This window comes from Saccopteryx leptura, chromosome 8, assembly GCF_036850995.1.
Source record: "Saccopteryx leptura isolate mSacLep1 chromosome 8, mSacLep1_pri_phased_curated, whole genome shotgun sequence".
Taxonomy (NCBI): Eukaryota; Metazoa; Chordata; class Mammalia; order Chiroptera; family Emballonuridae; genus Saccopteryx; species Saccopteryx leptura.
The window spans coordinates 40,924,684-40,946,320 of record NC_089510.1 but is presented as its reverse complement, the minus strand read 5'-3'; the positions used below and the strand labels follow the sequence as shown (position 1 = coordinate 40,946,320).

Below are 21,637 nucleotides of genomic sequence, written 5' to 3'. Positions count from 1 at the left end.
GCAACCTCTGCACTTCAGGATGATGCTCTAACCAACCAAGCCATCCAGCTAGGGCTCCCAGAGAATTTCTGAGCGAAAATGATCACCATGCTCAGGCCTATTATTCAATGAGAGAGAGAAAAAACGAACGGATTGTGAATTACAGCACATTTGTCCACAAGCCTGGTGGAATGTGTCTCTCTCCGTAGAGGGCTAGGAAAACACTGTGTCCCATCGTGTTTCTAGCAAGTTCCTCTATATTAGGTCCTCAGCATCCTACAGTCTGGAGCAGCATTAAAAACAAGTAAGCAGTAAAAATCTTCCAGGATTCACACACACACACACACACACACACACACACACACACACACACTCCGCACCAGCTAGTGACCAACTGTCCCGTTTTGTCTAAGACCGAGAGGATTCCTAGACTATGGGGTTTTCAGTACTAACACTGAGAAGGTACTGGGAAAACTGAGACAAATTGATTATTCTAAACCAACAAGGGTATTTTGATTCTTCTTTAAAATAATGTTGTAGGGGCCCTGGCCAGTTGGCTCAGCAGTAGAGCGTCGGCCTGGCGTGCGGGGGACCAGGGTTCGATTCCCGGCCAGGGCACATAGGAGAAGCGCCCATCTGCTTCTCCACCCCCCCTCCTTCCTCTCTGTCTCTCTCTTCCCCTCCCGCAGCGAGGCTCCATTGGAGCAAAGATGGCCCGGGAGCTGGAGATGGCTCCTTGGCCTCTGCCCCAGGCGCTAGAGTGGCTCTGGTCGCGGTAGAGCGACGCCCCGGAGGGGCAGAGCATTGACCCCTGGTGGGCAGAGCGTCACCCCTGGTGGGCGTGCTGGGTGGATCCCGGTCGGGCGCATGCGGGAGTCTGTCTGACTGTCTCTCCCCGTTTCCAGCTTCAGAAAAATACAAATAATAATAATAATAATAATAATAATAATAATAATAATAATAATGTTGTAGGAAGACCAGCAGAGGACTGAGGGCCCTTGCTCACTGTGGGTGCAGTTCTGCTCATCCTGGCCGTCCTCACAGTCCCGGAAGCCATCGCAGATCAGAGGGCCGTGCTGCCTGAAGGAGCTGGTATTGCAGGCAGGTTTAAGGGTCACTAGAACGAGAAGGACAGACAGAACGCTCGTGAGCCTGAGACATCGGCTGGACTCTCTGATGACTGGACTCTCCTCTGAAGGTCCAAAGGGTTACAATGACTTAAGTAAAATGAAATGTGTTTTCCTCAAAACTGACACATTCATGGAGAAAAGCAAATGTTAAACTTTAGTATAATTCCTAGGACTTTGAGTCTATACTTTGAGTCTATTAGATCTGATTATTTTTTGCTTTTGTGTAACTGTGTTAAACTCTGGTAGGTTGTGTATTTAATGACAAATAAATGCATCATAAGATTTTACTTGAAAAAGAATAAAAATCATAAACTGTTATCTAAACTGAATTTATCTACCTTCCTAAACAAAGTGGGAGTGTTCTGAGATTGGGGATTTCTGTCTTATTCTTCTCTGTACCTCAAGCCTCTGACCAACTAGTGCTCATTAAAGGTTTGTTGGATGACTTTTCTTAGAGGACAACAGACTTGTAGTTTACATATGAGGAAAACTCTCTTTAAAAGTATTGCATCCGAGAGATTAATATCCTGAATTAGGAAATACCAGTGTAAATTTATCACATTTTATTTGGAGCATTTTAAATAATTGCCTTTATACCAATGACAGCCATAGTATATTAGCAGACAGTGGTAGAAAGTATGATGTCTTAGACATTTCTCATTTTGTGAAAGTTATTTTTGTTGTCTGCTTCCATTTTTTTCAGAGGCATCTCTTGTGGGGACAAGAAGAGGACATTGCTGCCCTAAAATAGTTCATTAAGTCTCAAGAGAGCCTAGTTGACTCCTAGGGAATAGCTCTCAAAATGGCATGATGAGAAATAATGATCACCAAAAAAACTGTCCTTATTATAAAGTAATAATAATTACTTCAGTGTGGAGCAAGGAATAATAATAATAATAATAATAATAATGCAATTCAATTTCTATAATGATCAGCATTTGTTTCCATAATAAATAGAAGGCCCTATAGATTCAAAGATCAATGAACTATAAGTTAAAAGGGTTTTATTCTGTTTTGCCAATTAAAATAAAAAAGGTGTAGTGTCAAAGGTTATTTTTCATGAATATAATTATTTCACAATTAGCTATATTAACCACAGTATTTCTCCAAAAATATATTAAAAAAAAGATTAAATAGCTTCACCATCACAATTATTTGAATTAAACTCTGGATCGTTAGGAGAAAGTGTTACAAGTAGTGTCATATGATCGGTGAAATGTCATCCCCATATTGCTCCCTGAAACCGGAGATAGATTCAGAAATGATATGCAAATAGTAATGAAAAACCCCATGGACATAAATAAAAGTGAAATGGTTACCTGCAGAGAGGATGGGGGAGGGGAGAAGAGAGGAACAAATATAAGGTGACGGGAAATTATTTGACTTTGGGAGGAGGGCATGCAGCCCAGTCAGCAGCTTGAAGGCTATAGAGATGTATAGGGTTCTATTACTCTTGTTGATCAAGGTCATCCCATTAGATTTAATTTCAAAATACAAATTGTTTTAAAAAGACGCAATTCTGAGGAGAAAAAATTAGGAAAAGGTATTGCCAATTAAATGGTGGAGACATTTCGCAATACAGACATCAAGCCACAAATACTAGATTCATCATTGATCCCCTGAGCCTGGGGATGAGGCCATTTTTGCATCATTTGTTTCCTTCTGTGATAGAAGACACGACACTGATTGCCCCGGAGACATCAGCCTCGGGCCCTATTAACACTTGGACTCGGCACCAAAGAAGTCTAGCAAGATGGACGGGGATCAAAATGACAGAGAGGGTGAGTAAGCAAACAAATGCTAGTCTTTTAAAACATAATTTTCAGGATTCTCCATGTGTGACCCACCGAAGTGGCCTCTCAGACTGTCCAGCTGCCTCAGAGGCTAAAGTTGGGACGCCAGCAGCTCTGGGAGCTGACCGGGCCTGCGGGCTGGGCTGGAAAGTGGTCTGGAGTTGCTATAATAAATCGTTTCACACGGTAAAGAAAAATAATGAAAAACCAGCAGAAATTTCCTGCCCCAAACAGGAATATCCAATACCCCAAACCTTAGTCATCACCAATGTGATGCCAATGCAAAGTACACAGGTGAAAAATAATAACATTTCTTTCATTCACACCTGTGCTCCATAAATGAGCGTGCTCAAAGAGTTTATTTCTCTGCAGATTCTGGGAGTTTATCTAGATGAAGGAACTGTGCTTTAAATTAAATTATTGTAAAAATTAATTAATTAAATAAAATTGTTAAATGTAAGATTGTAGGTGACTAAATTATTAGCCACAGATTTTCACTCCTGTGGTATATTATGCACCCTTTCCCTTGCCGTGAGCCTACATTGTGCAGAATAAACTTCCCTGTCCCTTGATTATGGCCTTAGCTGTTTGTCTTGCTTTAATTGATGGAATATGACACAAGGAATGGTGCACCAGTTCAAAGCCCATAACTTAAGAGGAACCGTGTGATTTTACTGACCCCTTCTTTGCTTCTGGCATTGCCCTGGCTAGCTCCTTAGTCAATGAAGAAAAGAGCCATAAGGAATAGACTTGATTCCAACCTGGGAGAACTCACTGCTTGAAGCCAAGCCATCCAATGAGCCCAGCCTAACTCAGTCACATTCCAGACAAGCCACAGATGCATGACCCAGAATAATGATTGTTGTAAACCACTGAGTTTGAGGGCAGTTTGTTATGCAGCATTAGATAACAGCTGCAAAGACCCAGGTATGCCCCGGGAGCAACAATGGCCCCAAGAAATTATTTATTCATAAGAAAGTTGTAGTAAAAGCATGACTACCCACCACAGAAAAGTTCGTCACTTTCATCAAAGCAGTCGTTAACTCCATCACACCGCTGGGCCTGAGGGACACACAGGCCAGAGGAGCATCTAAAAGATCCAACAGGACAGGCTACAGAAAATAAAAAATAAGAAATCTGGTGAATGCCCTTAAAATCATCAGATCACATTAATAAAGAACTATGAAGTGTTAAGTGGTAAAAGAGTTGACAGTGTAGCATTGGTAATTATATACTATCTCCACCAAATCTAGGTTATAGGTGGTAATTGAAAAACAAAACAGGCCATGGCCAGTTGGCTCAGTGGTAGAGCATCAGCCCAGCATGTGGATATCCTGGGTTTGAGTCCCAGTTAGGGCATACAGGGGAAGTGACCATCTGCTTCACCACGCCTCCCCATCCCCCTTCTCTCTTTCTCGCTCTCTCCCTCTCTCTTCACCTCCTGCAGCCATGCCTCAATTGATTTGAGCACCTTGGCCCCGGAAGCCGAACCTCTGCCTCAGGGGCTAAAGATAGCTTGGTTGCAAGCATGGTCCCAGATGGGCAGAGCATCAGCCCCAGATGGCGGTTGCCAGATGGATATCAGTTGGGGTGCATTCATAAGTCTGTCTCTCTATCTCCCCTCTCTGTCTTGGAAAAGAAGAAAGAATAAAAAATAAAAATAAATTAAAAAAAAGAAAAAGCAAAAACAGGCAGAATTTTGGAGAACAAAGAAAGCAAACAAATTCACCAGAAACTCTGAGTCAACATTGCAGCCAGGTCACATGTACAGGCAAACTTCTACTGCCTGCATCCTTGACTCAGCCTTCTGGCTTTATCATAGACCCAAAGAAAGAGAGAGCTGCTCAGAGAGGTCAGCATTCTTGGTGTATAGAGGCTTGAGTCGCTCCCGGGAATTATAAATGGACTCTGATGTCTGAATCCTCTGTATCAGACCCATTATTCTGAGGAGTCTGTACCTTTAGTTATATTTTCAAGTAATCTCTCTCTCAAAATACATGAGTAACCACAGATCTCAGAAAGCTGGACCTAGAGTAACTAGCGACTGGCCTCAAAACTCAGGACTCCTGCCTCCTACCCAGTCCATCATTTCTTTCATTTAAATCGGGCTACAAGTTGAAGATTTCTTTCCTGGTCTTGAATCATGAATACTGACCTATAGCTACGTATAATAGAAATAATAAATCCTTCCTCCCTGCTATGATCTGAATACCTGCGCCCCCTCCCCAAATTCATATGCAAATCCTAATGTCCAATGTGATAATATTAGGAGGTGGTGCCTTGGGAGGCGATTAGGTCATGAGGGCAGAACCTCATGAATGAGATTAGTGCTTTTATGAAAGAGGTCCCACAGAGCCCTCTAGCCATGTGAGGATACAAGAAGTCTGCAATGCGGAAGAGGGCCCTCATCTGACCATACTAGCACCCTGATCTTGGACTTCTAGCCTCACGAACTATGAAAAATAAATTTCTGTTCTTTACAAGCTGCCCAGTCTGTGGTATTTTGTTACAGCAGCCAGGATGAACTAAGACACTCCCTTTGCACAGTGGAGTTGGGGAGAATGCATGGTCAGGTCACCACTATTTCAATGGCACACGGTGGAGAGGATGAGTTTCTGAAAAATGTTCATGGTTTGAAAAATGCAATTAAAATAAGATGTCTAACTATGCACCTGTGTCCTTGCTGGAAATGCTAGTATTCTCATATTCAGGTGTGTACTATTCTAAATCCAGAAACAGGTATATTGAGGATTAGCAAAAAAAAAAAAAAAAAAAAAAAAAAAAAAAAAAAAAAAAAAAAAGGGCATAGTCTCAAGGAGGTTTCTATTGCGTCTTACCCTCATAGAGTCCTAAGTGGTTAACTCTGACTTTTCCCCTTTTAAAACGTGTCAAGAATTTCCTGAGCAAGTCAGTATCTCCTCTCTCCAGCTCTACTGACTTTCCTCAAGCCTTGCTTCTTCCACTGACGTCTTCCTGGCCACTGTCCCTGGTTCTCAATGTGAGGTTTGACATTCTGAGCCCCGGTAGCTGAGCTCTCCTTGACTGACCGGCTTTCCCTACACATCATAGTCCAAAGTGAGTCACAACCGTTGGTCTCCGATCCACCAAATGTTGGTGTATGCGTGATATTTATAAACAATTATGTCTAGCAAGAACAAATGAAGAAATGGACTTTTTCTATATACTTTAGGAGTAACATGAGATGTTATTTTTCAAATATGTTTATAAATCAATAATACACAATTATATCATTTCTTTATAAATTGAACTGTAGCAGTAATAAATGTGTAGCTTTGTGAATTCTTATATATTTAGTTTATATTACATATACATGTACACACACTTATTTGTGTAGTATTTATTATAAAAATTAAAATATAATAGAAAAAAGCAGAAAAAGAGCAATTTTAATTCCTTTGAATTCTCCAAGTTTACAGTTAAAAAGGATTGGTCTCCTTTTACCAGTTCATGAAGGTGTTCTAAGGAGCGGAGCCCAGGCTTACGTTGACTGATGTTGTAACTGCCATATTCCACCAAAAGGGGCTTGTCAGAAAGCCTTGAGCTGCACTGCAGCTGGATGTGAACGAGGGCGCTGGGCACTCGGAAGATGGTCTGGTGATCCATGTAGGAGCCGCAGTACCTGAGGAGACAAGGGTCTTTCAATTGCATTCCTATTGACAACGAATTCACTAATACTTCTGTTATTTGGGCTTCGTAAGCACTGTTCGTGGTAGAGCTGATAGTTGTCCATTCTCCCCAGATTTTCTCCTTTGCTGAGTAAAACAAGCAGTGTTATTGACGATCTGTTAGCTGCCCCCTTGCTTTCCTCATCGACACTTATAATCAGAAGGAATATGGCTTCATTCTCCTAGTCCCCTCTCTTTCCTTCTGTGTAAATCACTGAAGAGTATATTGCCTTCTTTTGCCTGCCTTTCCTTGCAAATCTCCCTATAGAGCAGAGTGGAATACAAGAGCTCAGGTTGAAAATACAGTGTGTCCGTCAAGTCATGGTGCACTTTTGACCGGTCACAGGAAAGCAACAAAAGATGATAGAAATGTGAAATCTGCACCAAATAAAAGGAAAACCCTCTCAGTTTCTGTAGGATGATGTGGCAGCATGTGCGCATGCGCAAATGATGATGCAACACCGTGTATACAACGGAGCAGCCCACGGCCATGCCAGTCGAGATGTGGACGAATACAGAGGTAAGTTCAGTGTGTTCTGTGGCTCGCTATATTCGAATTCGTGTCCAAAGTGCAACGTGAATATCAGTGCATTTATAACGAAGCGCCACCACATAGGAATAACATTACTCGGTGGGATAAGCAGTTGAAGGAAACCGGCAGTTTGGTGGAGAAACCCCGTTCTGGTAGGCCATCAGTCAGTGATGAGTCTGTAGAGGCTATACGGGATAGCTACCTAAGGAGCCCTAAAAAATCTGTGCATGAGCCCACATCAAACTGCACTGAAAAGGTATGTAACTGGGAGAGTTTTCCTTTTATTTGGTGCAGATTTCACATTTCTATCATCTTTTGTTGCTTTCCTGTGACCGGTCAAAAGTGCACCATGACTTTATGGACACACTGTATACAAAGAATCCCAGCAACACTTAGAGCAAAAGACAACAATATTATTTCAAATTATATTGAAATCGAATGTATACTTCAGAGCTTGTTCTTGGCAAAGGGTTCAAAGTAGTTATAATGTCTATCCTCAATATTTTTTCTGCTCTGGCCAGTTGGCTCAGTGGTAGAGCATCGGCCTGGCATGCAGGAGTCCCGGGTTTGATTCCTGGCCAGGGCACACAGGAGAAGTGCCCATCTGCTTCTCCATCCCTCCCCCTCTCCTTCCTCTCTGTCTCTCTCTTCCCCTCCCACAGCTAGGGCTCCATTGGAGCAAGGTTGGCCAGGGCACTGAGGATGGCTCTATGACCTCTGCCCCAGGTGCTAGAATGGCTCTGGTTGCAACAGAGCAATGCCCCAGATGGGCAGAGCATTGCCCCCTGGTGGGCATGCCGGGTGGATCCCGGTCGGGCTCATGCGGGAGTCTGTCTGACTGCCTCCCCGTTTCCAACTTCAGAAAAATACACACACAAAAAAATATATCTATATATTTTTCTATCTCAGTTTTTCTTACTTTTCATCATCTAAAGAAAATGTTCCTCCTATTAGTAATTCTTATTACAGTAGCACTGTGGTTAGTGAAACATGAAGTCTTATTATACAAGGGTCCATTATAAGGTAAAGCTTTTCCCAGGGTGAAACCTGTGAAGTCTCAGAAGGAACAGGAGACCTGAGGCTTGAGGAGGGACATCCTCCACTGGAATCTGTGACTGTCAATAGCTTTTGGGACAAAGCACTTGGGAAGCATGTGCGTTGCAGGATCAGACACTGGCATTCAGTGGGAAGAGCACAGAGGTAACCTATGATTTCCACATTTGAAGGAGGAAAGCATTCATGTATATTTCAGAAAGACTTTGTTACAGTGGGCTGAAGTTCAGGACTTAATGGACTAATAAACCAGCTCCAGGGATAAGAGAAAGAGATAACAGCTGCAGGTGGCCACCTGGCCAAATGCAAGCCAGTGTCTGAGAGGCTCCTGAAAACCAAGTCAAGCTTTTGAAGCCAGAGCCTGTTCTAATTGGTCATCTTGAGATCAGAATACAAACTTGTATGTGGAATCTAAAGAGCAAAATAAACAAACAAACAGAATAGAAACAGACTCATAAATACAGAGAACAGACTGATGGTTGCCAAAGGGGAGGGAAGTTGGGGGACTGGGTAAAAAAAGTGAAGGGATTAATAATTACTAATTGATAGCTACAAAATAGTTTACAGCATAGGGAATATAGTCAATAACACTTTAATAGCTGTGTGGTGGCAGATGGGCACTTGAAATATCAGAGGGAACACTTTGAAAAGTAAATGATTGTCTAACCACTATGGTGTACATCTGTAGGGAAATTCACTATAGAGAAACAATATGGCCCCAGCAGCAGAGGCGTCTGGGAAGTGCTGTGCCCTGTGACTCTGCAACCTCACACTGGGGTGACTGCTCAGGAAGCCAGAATACTGCCACCCAAAGACAAAGAGCGTGTCCCAGGAGGGAGGTTAATGAATGTATAGAGCGTAATAATTGCATGATGGTATCTTAACTTAGATATGCACCGTTCTTTCTGGTGGTCTACATGACTACCCACCATATGGGGTTTTTTTGTTAACCCCCCCATAATAAGGGTCCCCGTTCTGGAAGAGGTCTGGATTTTATCCGGCCTGCCACCACCGGAAGCAGCTGCTTTGTTTGTGTCTCTAAGTTTCTCCTATTAAAGTTCTTATGAATTTGGATAAGGCTATGTGCTAGTTCTGTGGAATTGATCCTGAATTAAGATATTTGGCGCTTTCTGCCAAGAACACCTGAAACTAATACAAAATAATATTGAATGTCAACTGTAATTTAAAAATTCAATTTTTAAAAAAGAATACAAACTGTGTTCTGAAAACATGATTGTTATCTGTATCTTTTAGTGATTTACTATGTTCCGTATTAACATTTACAAGAGTTTTCTTGCAAAGGAGAAAGAACCTCACTTGAATGTTCAAGAGGAATCTGGAGGAAAGGGATCTTGGAATCCACGCTTGGGCTGAAGTTTATTTATTTATTTATTTATTTATTTATTTATTTATTTATTTATTGTTTTTCTGAAGCTGGAAACGGGGAGAGACAGACTCCCGCATGCGCCCGACAGGGATCCACCCGGCACGCCCACCAGGGGCGTTGGGCTGAAGTTTAGAGAGGAACAGTCAGTAATGGGGCACGTTGGTGGCCAATAACAAAAGTTTATTGTTTTTTGTTATTTTAGGTGAGAGGAGGAGAGACAGAGAGACAGACTCCCGCATGCACCCTGCCCAGTATCCACCCGGCAGCCTTTATCTGGGGCTAATGCTCAAATCAACTGAGCTATCTTTAGTGCCCAGGGCCAGTGCCCAAAACAATCAAGTCACTGGCTGAGAGAGAAAGGGAGAGAGAGAGAGAGAGAAAGGAGGAGAGAGAGGAGAAGAGAAGCAGATGGTCGTTTTTCATGTGTGTCCTGACCAGGAATTGACCCAAGACGTCTGCCTGCTGGGCCAATGCTTTATCCACTGAGCCAACATGCCAGGGTCATGACAAAAGTTTTTAAATGTGGAAAATTGGAGCAACTCAGCAAGATTTAGTTTATATGTATAGGCATGTAACAGGTAAGAAATCTGAGATGCAAAGAGGTAAAGTAATTTGTTAAAGTTCAAATAGCAAGTAAATAGAAGCAGGATTTGGACACAACTTTGCCTGACAATAAACCCTAGCATACCTAGCATATTCTAGCACACCAGAACAAGAAACTTTACTTTGTATAGGAGAGATTTCCATTTTTTCAAGGTTTGTATACTGCATTCAAGCTGCCCTGAGTATACAAACCCCATCCCCATGTTCTCTCAACTCAGGATCACTGGGCTTTCTGGCAACGGAATTACCTTTTCTCCTCCCCCTTGACAAACCCAACACCCTTATGCTAACTTCTCAGCAATAAGAACCTTTCCTTTTTAGATAGAAAGAACTGATAATGGAAAGGGCTGGCATTTTAAATCTCAGGTGTTCAACTAGCATCAAAAGAATCTGATCGGATTCTAGCCCGTAAGACAAAGCTGGCCCTTCAGGGAAAGCTTTCCTGGTAATGTCTGGAAAGAGTCCCTGCTCATATTTTAGCAATGACATATTTGGGTTAGGCCAACCTTACCTCTGGATAAGGCTTTTCATCAGATCCCTCACAATGAAAATAGTAGAAAATTACACTTGTGGGGAGAAGTATCTCTTATTCAAAACATAGCTGTATCTTAGGCATACAAATTTACAAAAGATTGCTAAGGATTTGCTTCATAGACATAATTTGAATATCAAGATGTAGTATCCTTAAAGTCTTGGGATACATTTCATAGTATTTATGTATTCAATGTCATTTCCAAAACTATCTCATAAATCATAATAATAGCTAATTTTTTAATGTGTAATATGCATTATTTCATTGAATGTTTACCAAAAAACTCCACTTTATTAACTAAGATTTATTATCTCATTTTACAGACTGAAGATCAAAGAGGTTAAATAACGTGTCCTAGTTAATGTAGCTACTAAATGACAGGACTAGAATTTGAACCCAAGCCTTGTGCTTCTATATAATAGACCCTTGATTCAAAGATACCTCCCAAAGGAGTACAATGCATATCTTAATAATGGATCCAAGAATGCCTTTAAATCAGGTAGAATCATTATGAAGACAGGGCCAGTAGCTATTTAACAAGTACTCTGAGTTTAAAAGAAATGAAAGGTGGTTGTTCAGGAAAATCCTTTAGAAAGGAAAGGTTTCATTCATGAAATAACAATGAATAAAATAATTAGCAGGCAAATTCCTTAGACTAACTTCAGGAGGATTCTTATCTCAACTCTTCTGCTACCAAGACAGGGTATCCTATACTTTTTAATACAAGACCTATTATAATTTTAGGAGCAAATAAACAATAACAACAGCTAAAGGACAAACTAAGGATGAGAATGTGTGCCGGCTATGTTGGTTCAGGAAGCCCAGAGAATGTGTGCCGGCTATGTTGGTTCAGGAAGCCCAGAGAATGTGTGCCGGCTATGTTGGTTCAGGAAGCCCAGAGAATGTGTGCCGGCTATGTTGGTTCAGGAAGCCCAGAGAATGTGTACCGGCTATGTTGGTTCAGGAAGCCCAGAGAATGTGTACCGGCTATGTTGGTTCAGGAAGCCCAGAGAATGTGTACCGGCTATGTTGGTTCAGGAAGCCCAGAGAATGTGTACCGGCTATGTTGGTTCAGGAAGCCCAGAGAATGTGTACCGACTATGTTGGTTCAGGAAGCCCAGGCATCTAGAGTTCTTTCAGCCTCTCTCTGATCAGCCTCAAACCATGTTTCAGCCTCAGGGTACGACCAGGTCAATTGGGCCTCCCCTACTGCACAGAATTGGCTAATGATTTCTAACTTTTTATACCATCAAGACTCCTTTTCACTGTTGTCCTCTATGGCTCCATGGTTTGAAAAACTTTATCTGACAAACTACTTATTTACAGTATAGTGTGCACATCCACAGCCCAGCAGCATAGAACAGGGACTTGGGAGCCATACACCATGGGTTTGAAACCCACTTTAATCACTTCTGAGCTGAGTGGCCTTAAACAAGTTATTTGACTCTAGATCCCTCAGTTTCCCTATCTGTGACTAGTAAAATGTAAATTCTTTGGGGACAAAAAAAAATCTAAGGTTTTGAACTGCTGAGCAAGGCTTTCATCAGATTCCTCACATGAGGAAACCACTTACATGTGCTCATTAATTTCCCACCATCCATGGTCACAGCCTTTCACACTCTTCTTGGTTATTGAATAGTTATGGAATTTCAGTGCTATTCCGAGGGTTGATAGGGGAGTCTGTGAAAAACAAGCATAAGGAAGAATAATTATTCAACTGAAGGACATGTTTCAGGCCAAGATTTTCTGACTCAGAACCCATTGCCTTGGCTTGCTCCTTTAAGGGCATTTTACTCCTTGTGCCCTGTGGCCTGTGGTGGGGCGGGCCATTTCCCCTGAGCCAGCTGGTTTGATAAGGAGCACGTGATCGAGAGGAAAGTGGACAGCCCCAGCCCGGGACTAAGGGAACAGCTATCAGGCCCCAGTTTCAGTGAGCTAAGCAATATTAGGTCATTGCTAGGTTTCAGATTTCATCCCACTAAGTGAGCTTTACTTTGAAAACACCCACTTCTTAATGAGTGTACACATTTTCCTCTTTCAATGATAATAATGCCAGAGTTTATTTAAAGCACTGGGCAGATTCTTTAGATAAAGGAGAAATGAATCAGCACCTACTTCACATGAAACCCGGTTATTTCCTAAAGGCAGTAATGAGTCACCCCAGGTCTACTCAGAAGAGATCACACAGGAGAGGGAGCTGCCTATATAGTAATGTACAAATAAGGATGTGTGCGTGCACACACATACACACAACTGACCTTTCTATGGTACTCAGTGACATTCCTTATGTCTGATATGTCACAATTTTAGTTTTGATTTTTATTTTGAACCAAGAATTATTTGAGACTTCTTATATTTCCAGGGAGTAGAATTTTGTATCACCCATTTTCAAGGTCTCTGGTTATTATTATTTTTCATTTTATTTAGAAAATTACATTTAAAGGGGTGACATTGATCAATAAAAGTACATAAGTTTGCTCAGAACAACCAACGTCTCTCTGTACCAGATATTAACTTTCTGTCCTTATACACTTTTCATTGTACCACAGGGGCTGAAGTCCCTAACCCTTATTACCTAGACTTCCTTAAAAACCAAGCTTCAGGTTAAATGTTGCTAATGAAATTACTCACAAAAATCTGGAAAGTAAAGGGGATAAAAACACATTTGTTTAATTGCTGCTGTGGACATGCATGTTTTCAATCAGGCAAATGGGTTTTTCCAGTAGCTTTCAGCCAACTTTCTAATAATTGTCTACTTTGGAGTAAAAAACAACTGATACCGTTAATCATGGTTTTTCTGTGATTCCTAGTGTCCAGTATTTGAAACCTAAAAATATCATCTTTGATCATTCTTCCTGATACTTTTTTGTTATCAAAATCCCTGTATTAAAACCTTATTTGAAAAACAGTTAAAAAAAAAAAAAAGAAAAAAGAGTACATAAGTTTCAGTAAACATTTCTATAGCATTGGAACATTGATTATGTTATGTACCCATCATCTAAAGTCAGATCATTTTCCATCACCATATATTTGTCTCAAGTTCTCTAACTCTATCTTAATTAGATAAAAGATTATTTCCTATATTGCTTTTTGTTTAAAGCAAGAGAGAGAAAGAGAGAAGGGACAGACAGGAAGGGAGAGAGATGAGAAGCATCAACTCATAGTTGTGGCACCTTAGTTGTTCATTGATTGCTTTCTCATATGTGCCTTGACTGGGGGGCTCCAGCTGAGCCAGTGATCCCTTGCTCAAGTCAGTGACCTTGGGCTTCAAACCAGTGACCATAGAGTCATGTCTGTGATCCCACACACAAGCTGACGACCTCAAGGTTTTGAACCTGGGTCCTTAGTGCTCCGGGCTGACGCTCTATCTATTGAGCCACCGTCCAGTCAGGCTGTCCATACTGCTTTAAAATTTTCAATTTATTAAGAATTTTGATCAAATTTATAAATGCTTTTTAAAAGAGGGTATCGTGTGTGTGTGTGTGTGTGATATCCTCATTATTTGCATGTTTTAATACCTTTCCTAATCTTATTTATTGTCCCCTACTGTATCTGTCCTGAAGCAAGAGAAAGAAATTAAAATATCTTATTCAAGCATTGTTTATTTCTCTCTGTGTGCCCTATAGGTTTTGATTTGTAAGTATTAATGCTATGTCCTTTGGGGCATAAACAATTGTCACAATTATATCTTCACTGTGAACTGCCCTCTTGTCTTTACAGGTTGTCTTCTTTTTCTCACTGAAGGCTGTCACCCTGATTCCAGCATTGCCTGGCTCTAAGGTTGGGTTTCTTACTGCCTTTTTGTTTACATTTGCCTGACATGACATTGCTTATGTATTTATTTTCAATTTTATTAAATCACTTTTTAATTCATTTTTATTCTGAAAACAATACACTGTACAGTTAGTTCATAATAATATTTTTTAATTCATATCCCAGTTTTTTTCTTTTTTGTTGTTACTGAGATATATTGACATAAACATTATTTTCATTAGTTTCAGGTGTACAACATAATGATTTGATATTTGTATATATTGCAAAACACTGATTCTAGCAAGTATAGTTAACATCTATCGCTATATAGTTAAAAAATTTATTATGATGAGAACTTTCAAGATCTACTCTCTTAGTACCTTGCATATATACAATACAGTATTATTAACAATAGTTAATAATATTAACTATATTATTGTTAACTATAGTCAGCATGTTATAAATCATATTCTTATGAGTTATTTATTTTATAATTGGAAGTTTGTACATATTGACCACGTCCATCTCTACCAACCACCAATTTCTTCTCTGTATCTGTAAGTTCAGTTTTTTTCTCTTTTCTTTTTTTTTTTTTAGGTTCCACATATATGTGAGATGATAAGGTATTTGCCCTTCTCTGCATTTTTTCTTCCTTCTTCAACCTCTTCTTTCATCTCTTCTTCTCACTCCCTCCCGGGAACTTCAGACTGGATAGTCACCTGAGGTTCTGAGATTCCACTGCCCTGAAGCCTCAAGACCCTGGTAGTGAGCAAAAGTCTAGGTTCTTTGTGTTTGAATTACTTTGTAAATGTTTGAGATAGGGATAAAACAATAATTTAAGGATGCATGTCATAAGAACATCATCACAAGTATAGATTTAGGTATAATAAAATTATAAATTTTATAAATATTATTAAATTATACATTTTATGAATATAACTACAAATATTTAACTGATTTGCACAAATTATATGCAGCCAGTATGCTCCTGCCTCAGGGCCTTTGCTTCAGCTGTTCCCTTTGCCTGCAACACTTTTATTAGTTCCCTGATGTCTTTCATTTTTCTGTGTCAATGTTTCTTTGTCAGTGAGGTTCTCCCTGACCATTTCAGTTAAGATAACAACTCATTGGCTCTCTACCCTTCATACACCCCACCACTCACTCAGCTACAGAGCCTCCTTCCCTGCTTTAATGTTCCCCACAGCACTGTACCAGCATGTAACACACTAATGTATTTCAACTGCTTGTTGGTTGCCTGTCTCCCCCTGCTGTAGGCTAACCTCCATGAAAGCTTTTGTGTGTGTGTGTGTGTGTGTGTGTGTGTGTGTGTGTGTGTGTGTGTGTCTAATGTTATGGATTCCCAGTGTCTAGAATACTGCCTGACCTGTATTTGTTATTCAATGATGACATGCTGAATGAATGCAAACTGTATACTGCTCACTGCTTACATTTATTTGCTATGTCATACAATAATGATTTTATATTTATATACTGAAATAGCACAGGTAACATCTTGCCATATCTCTCTACATAATACTACAGTTGTAGAAAGAAAAATAGTTTACAGACTAAGATTAAAAAAAAAAGTAGAAACACCCTGTCTAGCATTAGAGAGAGATGGGTATATTTCAAATATATTTGCATTCCTGTTCACTTACTTAAACAGCTGAAATATATATTGCCTAATCCAACTTATGATTTCTTTATTATTCCTATTATAATGCTGATAATGAAGTAATTAAAAATTAATAAATGATCTCTGTCATAATAAAATAATAAATTCTTTCATCCCATAATATTATCTTTGCATTTAATACAAACAAACAAAATAATAAGTTAGAAAAATAAGCCCCAGCTTGCAAAGGGCAGTTAATTTGTGGGTAGAGGGTTAAAATTACACACATTTTCATATTCTAGATATCACATTTCAAAAATGTTTAAATATTATAAGATTAACTAATATTTTTTTGAAATTAAATTCTAAAATAAAGGTAATTTAATTCTCAAATAAATTGCTACTAAAAACAGGGTAACAAAATTTTCTTAAGATAGTGGTAAAAGTAGGCTACCTGAAATTTCCAGGTGCACTTGCACTTTGGAGGATAGTAGCTTGGGTAATACGGACTTGAAATGTTCCCTTCAAAGCCAGTGATTTCTTTGACCAACACTGTGTTTCCACATTCTGAAAAAAATGTCCAGTAACATACAATTGATTTGAAGTTGTAAGATTATAGGAAGCACACTGCATGCATTTCTTTTACAACAAATGCACAGTTTCTTAATTAATAAATATAAATATATATATTTGGATTTAAAGTAATTAATAAAAAAGAAATAGCACCCTACATATGTATAGCTAAACTATTTGTTCAAATTCTATATCTGTTGTCAAATAATGTATTTTCCCTATAGATTTATAGGATGCTATTACTTTCTTTTTTTATTTTATTTTATTTTTAAATTATTTTTATTTATTCATTTTAGAGAAGAGAGAGAGAGAGAGAGAGAAGGGGGGAGGAGCAGGAAGCATCAACTCCCATATGTGCCTTGACCAGGCAAGCTCAGAGTTTTGAACCGGTGACCTCAGCGTTCCAGGTCAGCGCTTTATCCACTGCGCCACCACAGGTCAGGCCTCTATTACTTTCTTAAAAACATAGTTTAAATACATTTTTTAAAGCTTCTGGGATTTTTTCTTCAACTAAGTGTATGTTCATTGTTGAAATATACTCAGTTTATATACCATGATGTTTTGTTTAAATAAGACAACTGAAATATCTATTATTATTGATATGGTAATCTTTCTGCTAGAATGTAAGCTCCTTGAGAGTATTGATTTATGTCTACTTTTTAAAATGCTATTTCTCTTACACCTAAAATCATTCCTGGCATATAATAGATGCTCAATAAATATTTGTTGAATGAATAGACTAAGTCTACTATAATATTTTAGATAATCACATTTTTAATCTTTGGAGTTAGAGATAATTTTCAACCTAACAATATCTCAAGTATTTAGTTCAATTTTGTTCAATAAATCCATTTTACATTTGTTTTGTAATAATTTGAAGCAGAAAAATTATTAAAATAAGCTACTGCTCTAAAATGTAGATGAAACTACAGCTATCACTCTCTACTTCAAATCCTCTTCCCTCCTCATCCTTATCTCCCATTCTGATCCCTTTGGCTTTATCGACGTTCATAAAAAAGTTATCAAGCCTGACCAGGTGGTGGCGCAGTGGATGGAGTGTCAGACTGGGACACAGAGGACCCAGGTTCAAAATCATGAGGTCGCCAACTTGAGCAAGGTGTCACTCACCCTGCTGAAGCCCCCACCCCTGGTCAAGGCACATATGAGAAAGCAATCAATGAACAACTAAAGTGCTGCAACGAAGAATTGATGCTTCTCATCTCTCTCCCTTCCTGTCTGTCTCTCTCGCCTCTCTCTGTCTTTGTTACAAAAAAAAAATGTTATCAAGACATAACCTGCAAGATCTGATCAGTTGCAACAAATATTACAAAGAGACTAGAATTTTTTTTTGTTTTATTTTACTTCATTGACCCGAGTCAATAAGAAAAGAATGGGAGCCTGACCAGGCGGTGGCGCAGTGGATAGAGCGTCGGACTGAGATGCGGACGACCCAGGTTCGAGACCCCGAGGTCGTCAGCTTGAGCGCAGGCTTATCTGGCTTGAGCAAAAAGCTCACCAGCTTGAACCCAAGGTCTCTGGCTAGAGCAAGGGGTTACTCGGTCTGCTGAAGGCCTGCAGTCAAGGCACATATGAGAAAACAATCAATGAACTAAGATCTTGCAACGAAAAACTGATGATTAATGCTTCTCATCTCTCTCTGTTCCTGTCTATCCCTCTCTCTGACTTTCTCTCTGTCTCTGTTATATATATATATATATATATATATTTTTTAAAGAAAAGAATGGGAGAGATCATTTTTGCCACTTTTACCTAGTAAACCAATAAATCCTCAAAGTTTCTGCTTCACAGGCACTTTCTAGGATGGCAGTCACATGCATGACTATAAATGAGAAGTCACGAGAGACAGTTCAGCGTGCTAGCTCCTGAGCTACTTGCCTATCAGCTCCAAACTGACCCTTCTCTGTTCCGCAGTGCTAGGGTTGGAACTTCGCAAACCACTTCCTTTCTTAACTACTTGCTTTCCTGATAGGCTCTGTCATCAGGGGATGATAACAGGAAAGTAGAAGGCTGGAGGAGGAGGAAGAATTGGACTTCTTGTCTCTTATTCCTGGGAGTGTCATCCCACTGACATTTCCTCACCCCCATAGATACAGCTCATTCCTGTACAGAGCTGACTCCTGTTAGCAGTTTTTCCCACTTCCACTTTATTGTATCTCCCTCAAACGTATTAGCCTCAACTGTCTGGCATCCCTCATTAGAGGTCTGTCTGGGTTTCAGGTCCATGACCACCCGCCTCTGAACTCAGAGGCACCAGCAGAGCAGTAACCCTTCCTTGGTGATTCATTCCCAAAACCTTCCTCCAAGCTCGAAATTATAATCATTCTGACCGCTTTCTTCTGTTCCCTCAGACCTATGGCTGGTAGTTAGTTCTTATTTGTGTTTCAGTCATGATACCTTACAGTTTTCTTCTTGTCTTTTGAGTTACCTAGTTAACACCTTTATAGAGAGTTAACAGTTTTTTTGTTGTTGTTTCTTTTTCTTTTTTTAGCCTGAAAGCGAGAGACATACAGACAGACAGGTAGGGAGAAAGATAAGAAACATCAACTCATAGTTGCAGCACTTTAGTTGTTAATTGATTGCTTCTCATACAAGCCTTGACTGGAGGGTGCCAGCTAACCCAGGAACCCCTTGCTCAAGCCAGCAACCATAGGGTCATGTCTATGATCCCACATTCAAGCCAGTGACCTCGGGGTTTCAAACCTGGGTCCTCAGGAGTGTCCCAGATTGACACTCTATCCCACCGCACTACCACCTAGTCAGGCGAGTTAACAGTTCTTTACATTTGATTTCCTATGTTATGATAACTAATATGATTTCTCCTTCCTGACAGGACTCTGAGTAAGGATCCCTGGCTTACATAACTAGTGTTATAACAGGCTCAGGAACGATCAGACAGGAGTGTCAAGTATTCCTAAGGGTGACTTTATTTATTTTTTCTTTTTTTATTGGGGAAGACTTACTTTGTTCTGGAATGACCTCGAAATATGCCCGGATTCCTGCAAGCCTCCGTATCTGAGGAGACTTAAATGTCACCAACATAAGATTATTTGTAGAAACAAATGACATTAATGATCTTGTGGGTTCACAAATTCTGAAGCCAGGTAACAAGAAAAGAGTACATGGAGAATAGGTTATTGAGGGGTAGGACTCCGTCTATCACTAACCCTATACATTTTCTGGGCCATCCACACAGCTCTTTTTGATCAATCTCCACCAGCCAGGCCTTTGTCAACAAGTGGCTATGGGACACAACAGGTGGAGAGGAGCTGATACACGTACAGAACACCACCAGAGAATTCTCCCGGATGGCCATCACTGGACCCTTCTTGCGAGCAGTCAAGGTTGAAGGCAGGGTATTTAATGGGTAAGGAAAAGGGGGTTCAAAACTCAGCTCCATCACTTTACTGCCTGAAAATTAAGTCTTCATGAAGGCCAGGTTCTCTACTATGAAATGGAAATAATAGTAATGGTACCTCCTTGTAGCATTGTGAGAATTAAATGAGACAATAACTAAATATGTCTGGAAAGATGAAAAAAATCAATAACAATGACTGGGGAGTGGGACCCAATAACAATCTTACCATTCACTGCATATCTTTGAATAATGTATGGATTTTTAACTTGCATAGTCATCCCCAATATACAAATAAATACATATATACAGAAAGCACTGTTTCATAATATCTATACACTACTAAAAATAAGATGGCTCATGTACATTTTTAGCACAGTGAGTAACAAATAAGAAAATCTTACTAAAGTCCAACTGTCATTAGGTGAACAAAATTCTAAGCACCCATAAAGTAAAGTGAAAGGTATTAGGAAATATATATATATTTGTATAATTACATATATATTGTATGAAAAGATTTATGCAAAAAATATAAGATATTTGTTCTTGGTAATGGGCTTTTGAAATAGTTGATATTGTTTTTTCTGACTTCGCTTTTGCAATGAACATTATGTTATATTATAATAAGACAAACATTTAATTGCTTTATTAATGTTACCACAGAATATTTATTCTAACACTTTATTAAACCTTTATTGCACTAAAAGTAAAATTAAAGAAAAAATTTGTTAGGTTTCAGAAATATTGGCTGAAGTTTGTGCTATACTGATTTTGAGTCTTGTATGCTACAGAAGAAAAGCCAATGTTGTGTCTGAGAGGCTGATACAAAGGGTACTAAACGGGGCATGGCTCAGTCATTGACCCCATGAGTATACACAAAATTGATTCACAAAAAATCAAAGGGGAATCCAGATACCACAAAAGAGAGACATTGTAAAAAAACAAACAAACAAACAAAAAACTTTTCTCCCACAACCAGAAATGCCTGTATAATAAATACCTGTATAAGACAGTGCTCCGTACTGGCAAGAGGGAGTCATAAATGGTCAGGGAGTCGGTGACACAATTGTCAGCTTCTATCTGGACGGACTCTATTGACAGACGAATCAGATAGCCCACTATGGCCACCATCTTGAAGTGGCACATGAGCCTCCCTGAGGTTGCAGAAATCTCCAGAGGGTAGCGAAGCGACAGATGATCTGCATACAAGTACTGAGAGCAGCCTTTGTCTGTGGAGACAGCACTTTTGTTTTGTTTTGAATGACTTTTCTAGAAATGTTTATAGAAAAGTAAAGAGCCAAAGTGGTCATGTGGACGACACCTACTCTCTCTGCCAGTCCGGAGCTCACTCCCCTCTCTCTTGGTCACAGGCCCTAGATTTTACTTCGAGAGACTATCCCTATCATGTCTTTATGGTTTGGTTGGGATTAAACTCACCTCTAGGTGCAGAGGTAGGCATATGGGACTAATCAATCAGGGTCAAGGAAGCTGGTTCAGGAGTGGGTATGTCAGCCAACCCGAGATAATACGACCCAGTTCCAGCACTTCTGCAGGAACTATCTGGAAATATATGTGTGTGTTTTTTCCCATCCTGGTTACTAAACTGGTAAATTATAAGCTTGGATCTG

The 21,637-nt window shown here is 39.8% G+C and overlaps 1 protein-coding gene across 2 annotated transcripts in view; it reads right to left on the bottom strand.

Moving 5' to 3' along the window:
• TMPRSS7 (transmembrane serine protease 7) overlaps positions 1 to 21,637 on the bottom strand; it is a 43,680-nt gene that overhangs the window by 10,279 nt on the left and 11,764 nt on the right. For both annotated transcript variants that reach the window (XM_066347307.1, XM_066347308.1), the window contains 7 exons: positions 21,010 to 21,238; positions 19,618 to 19,748; positions 16,518 to 16,630; positions 12,269 to 12,375; positions 6,406 to 6,542; positions 3,907 to 4,014; positions 986 to 1,096 (listed from right to left, as the gene is read on the bottom strand). In XM_066347307.1, coding sequence (XP_066203404.1) covers positions 986 to 1,096; positions 3,907 to 4,014; positions 6,406 to 6,542; positions 12,269 to 12,375; positions 16,518 to 16,630; positions 19,618 to 19,748; positions 21,010 to 21,238 — 936 coding nt within the window. The remainder of the gene's footprint in view (positions 1 to 985; positions 1,097 to 3,906; positions 4,015 to 6,405; positions 6,543 to 12,268; positions 12,376 to 16,517; positions 16,631 to 19,617; positions 19,749 to 21,009; positions 21,239 to 21,637) is intronic.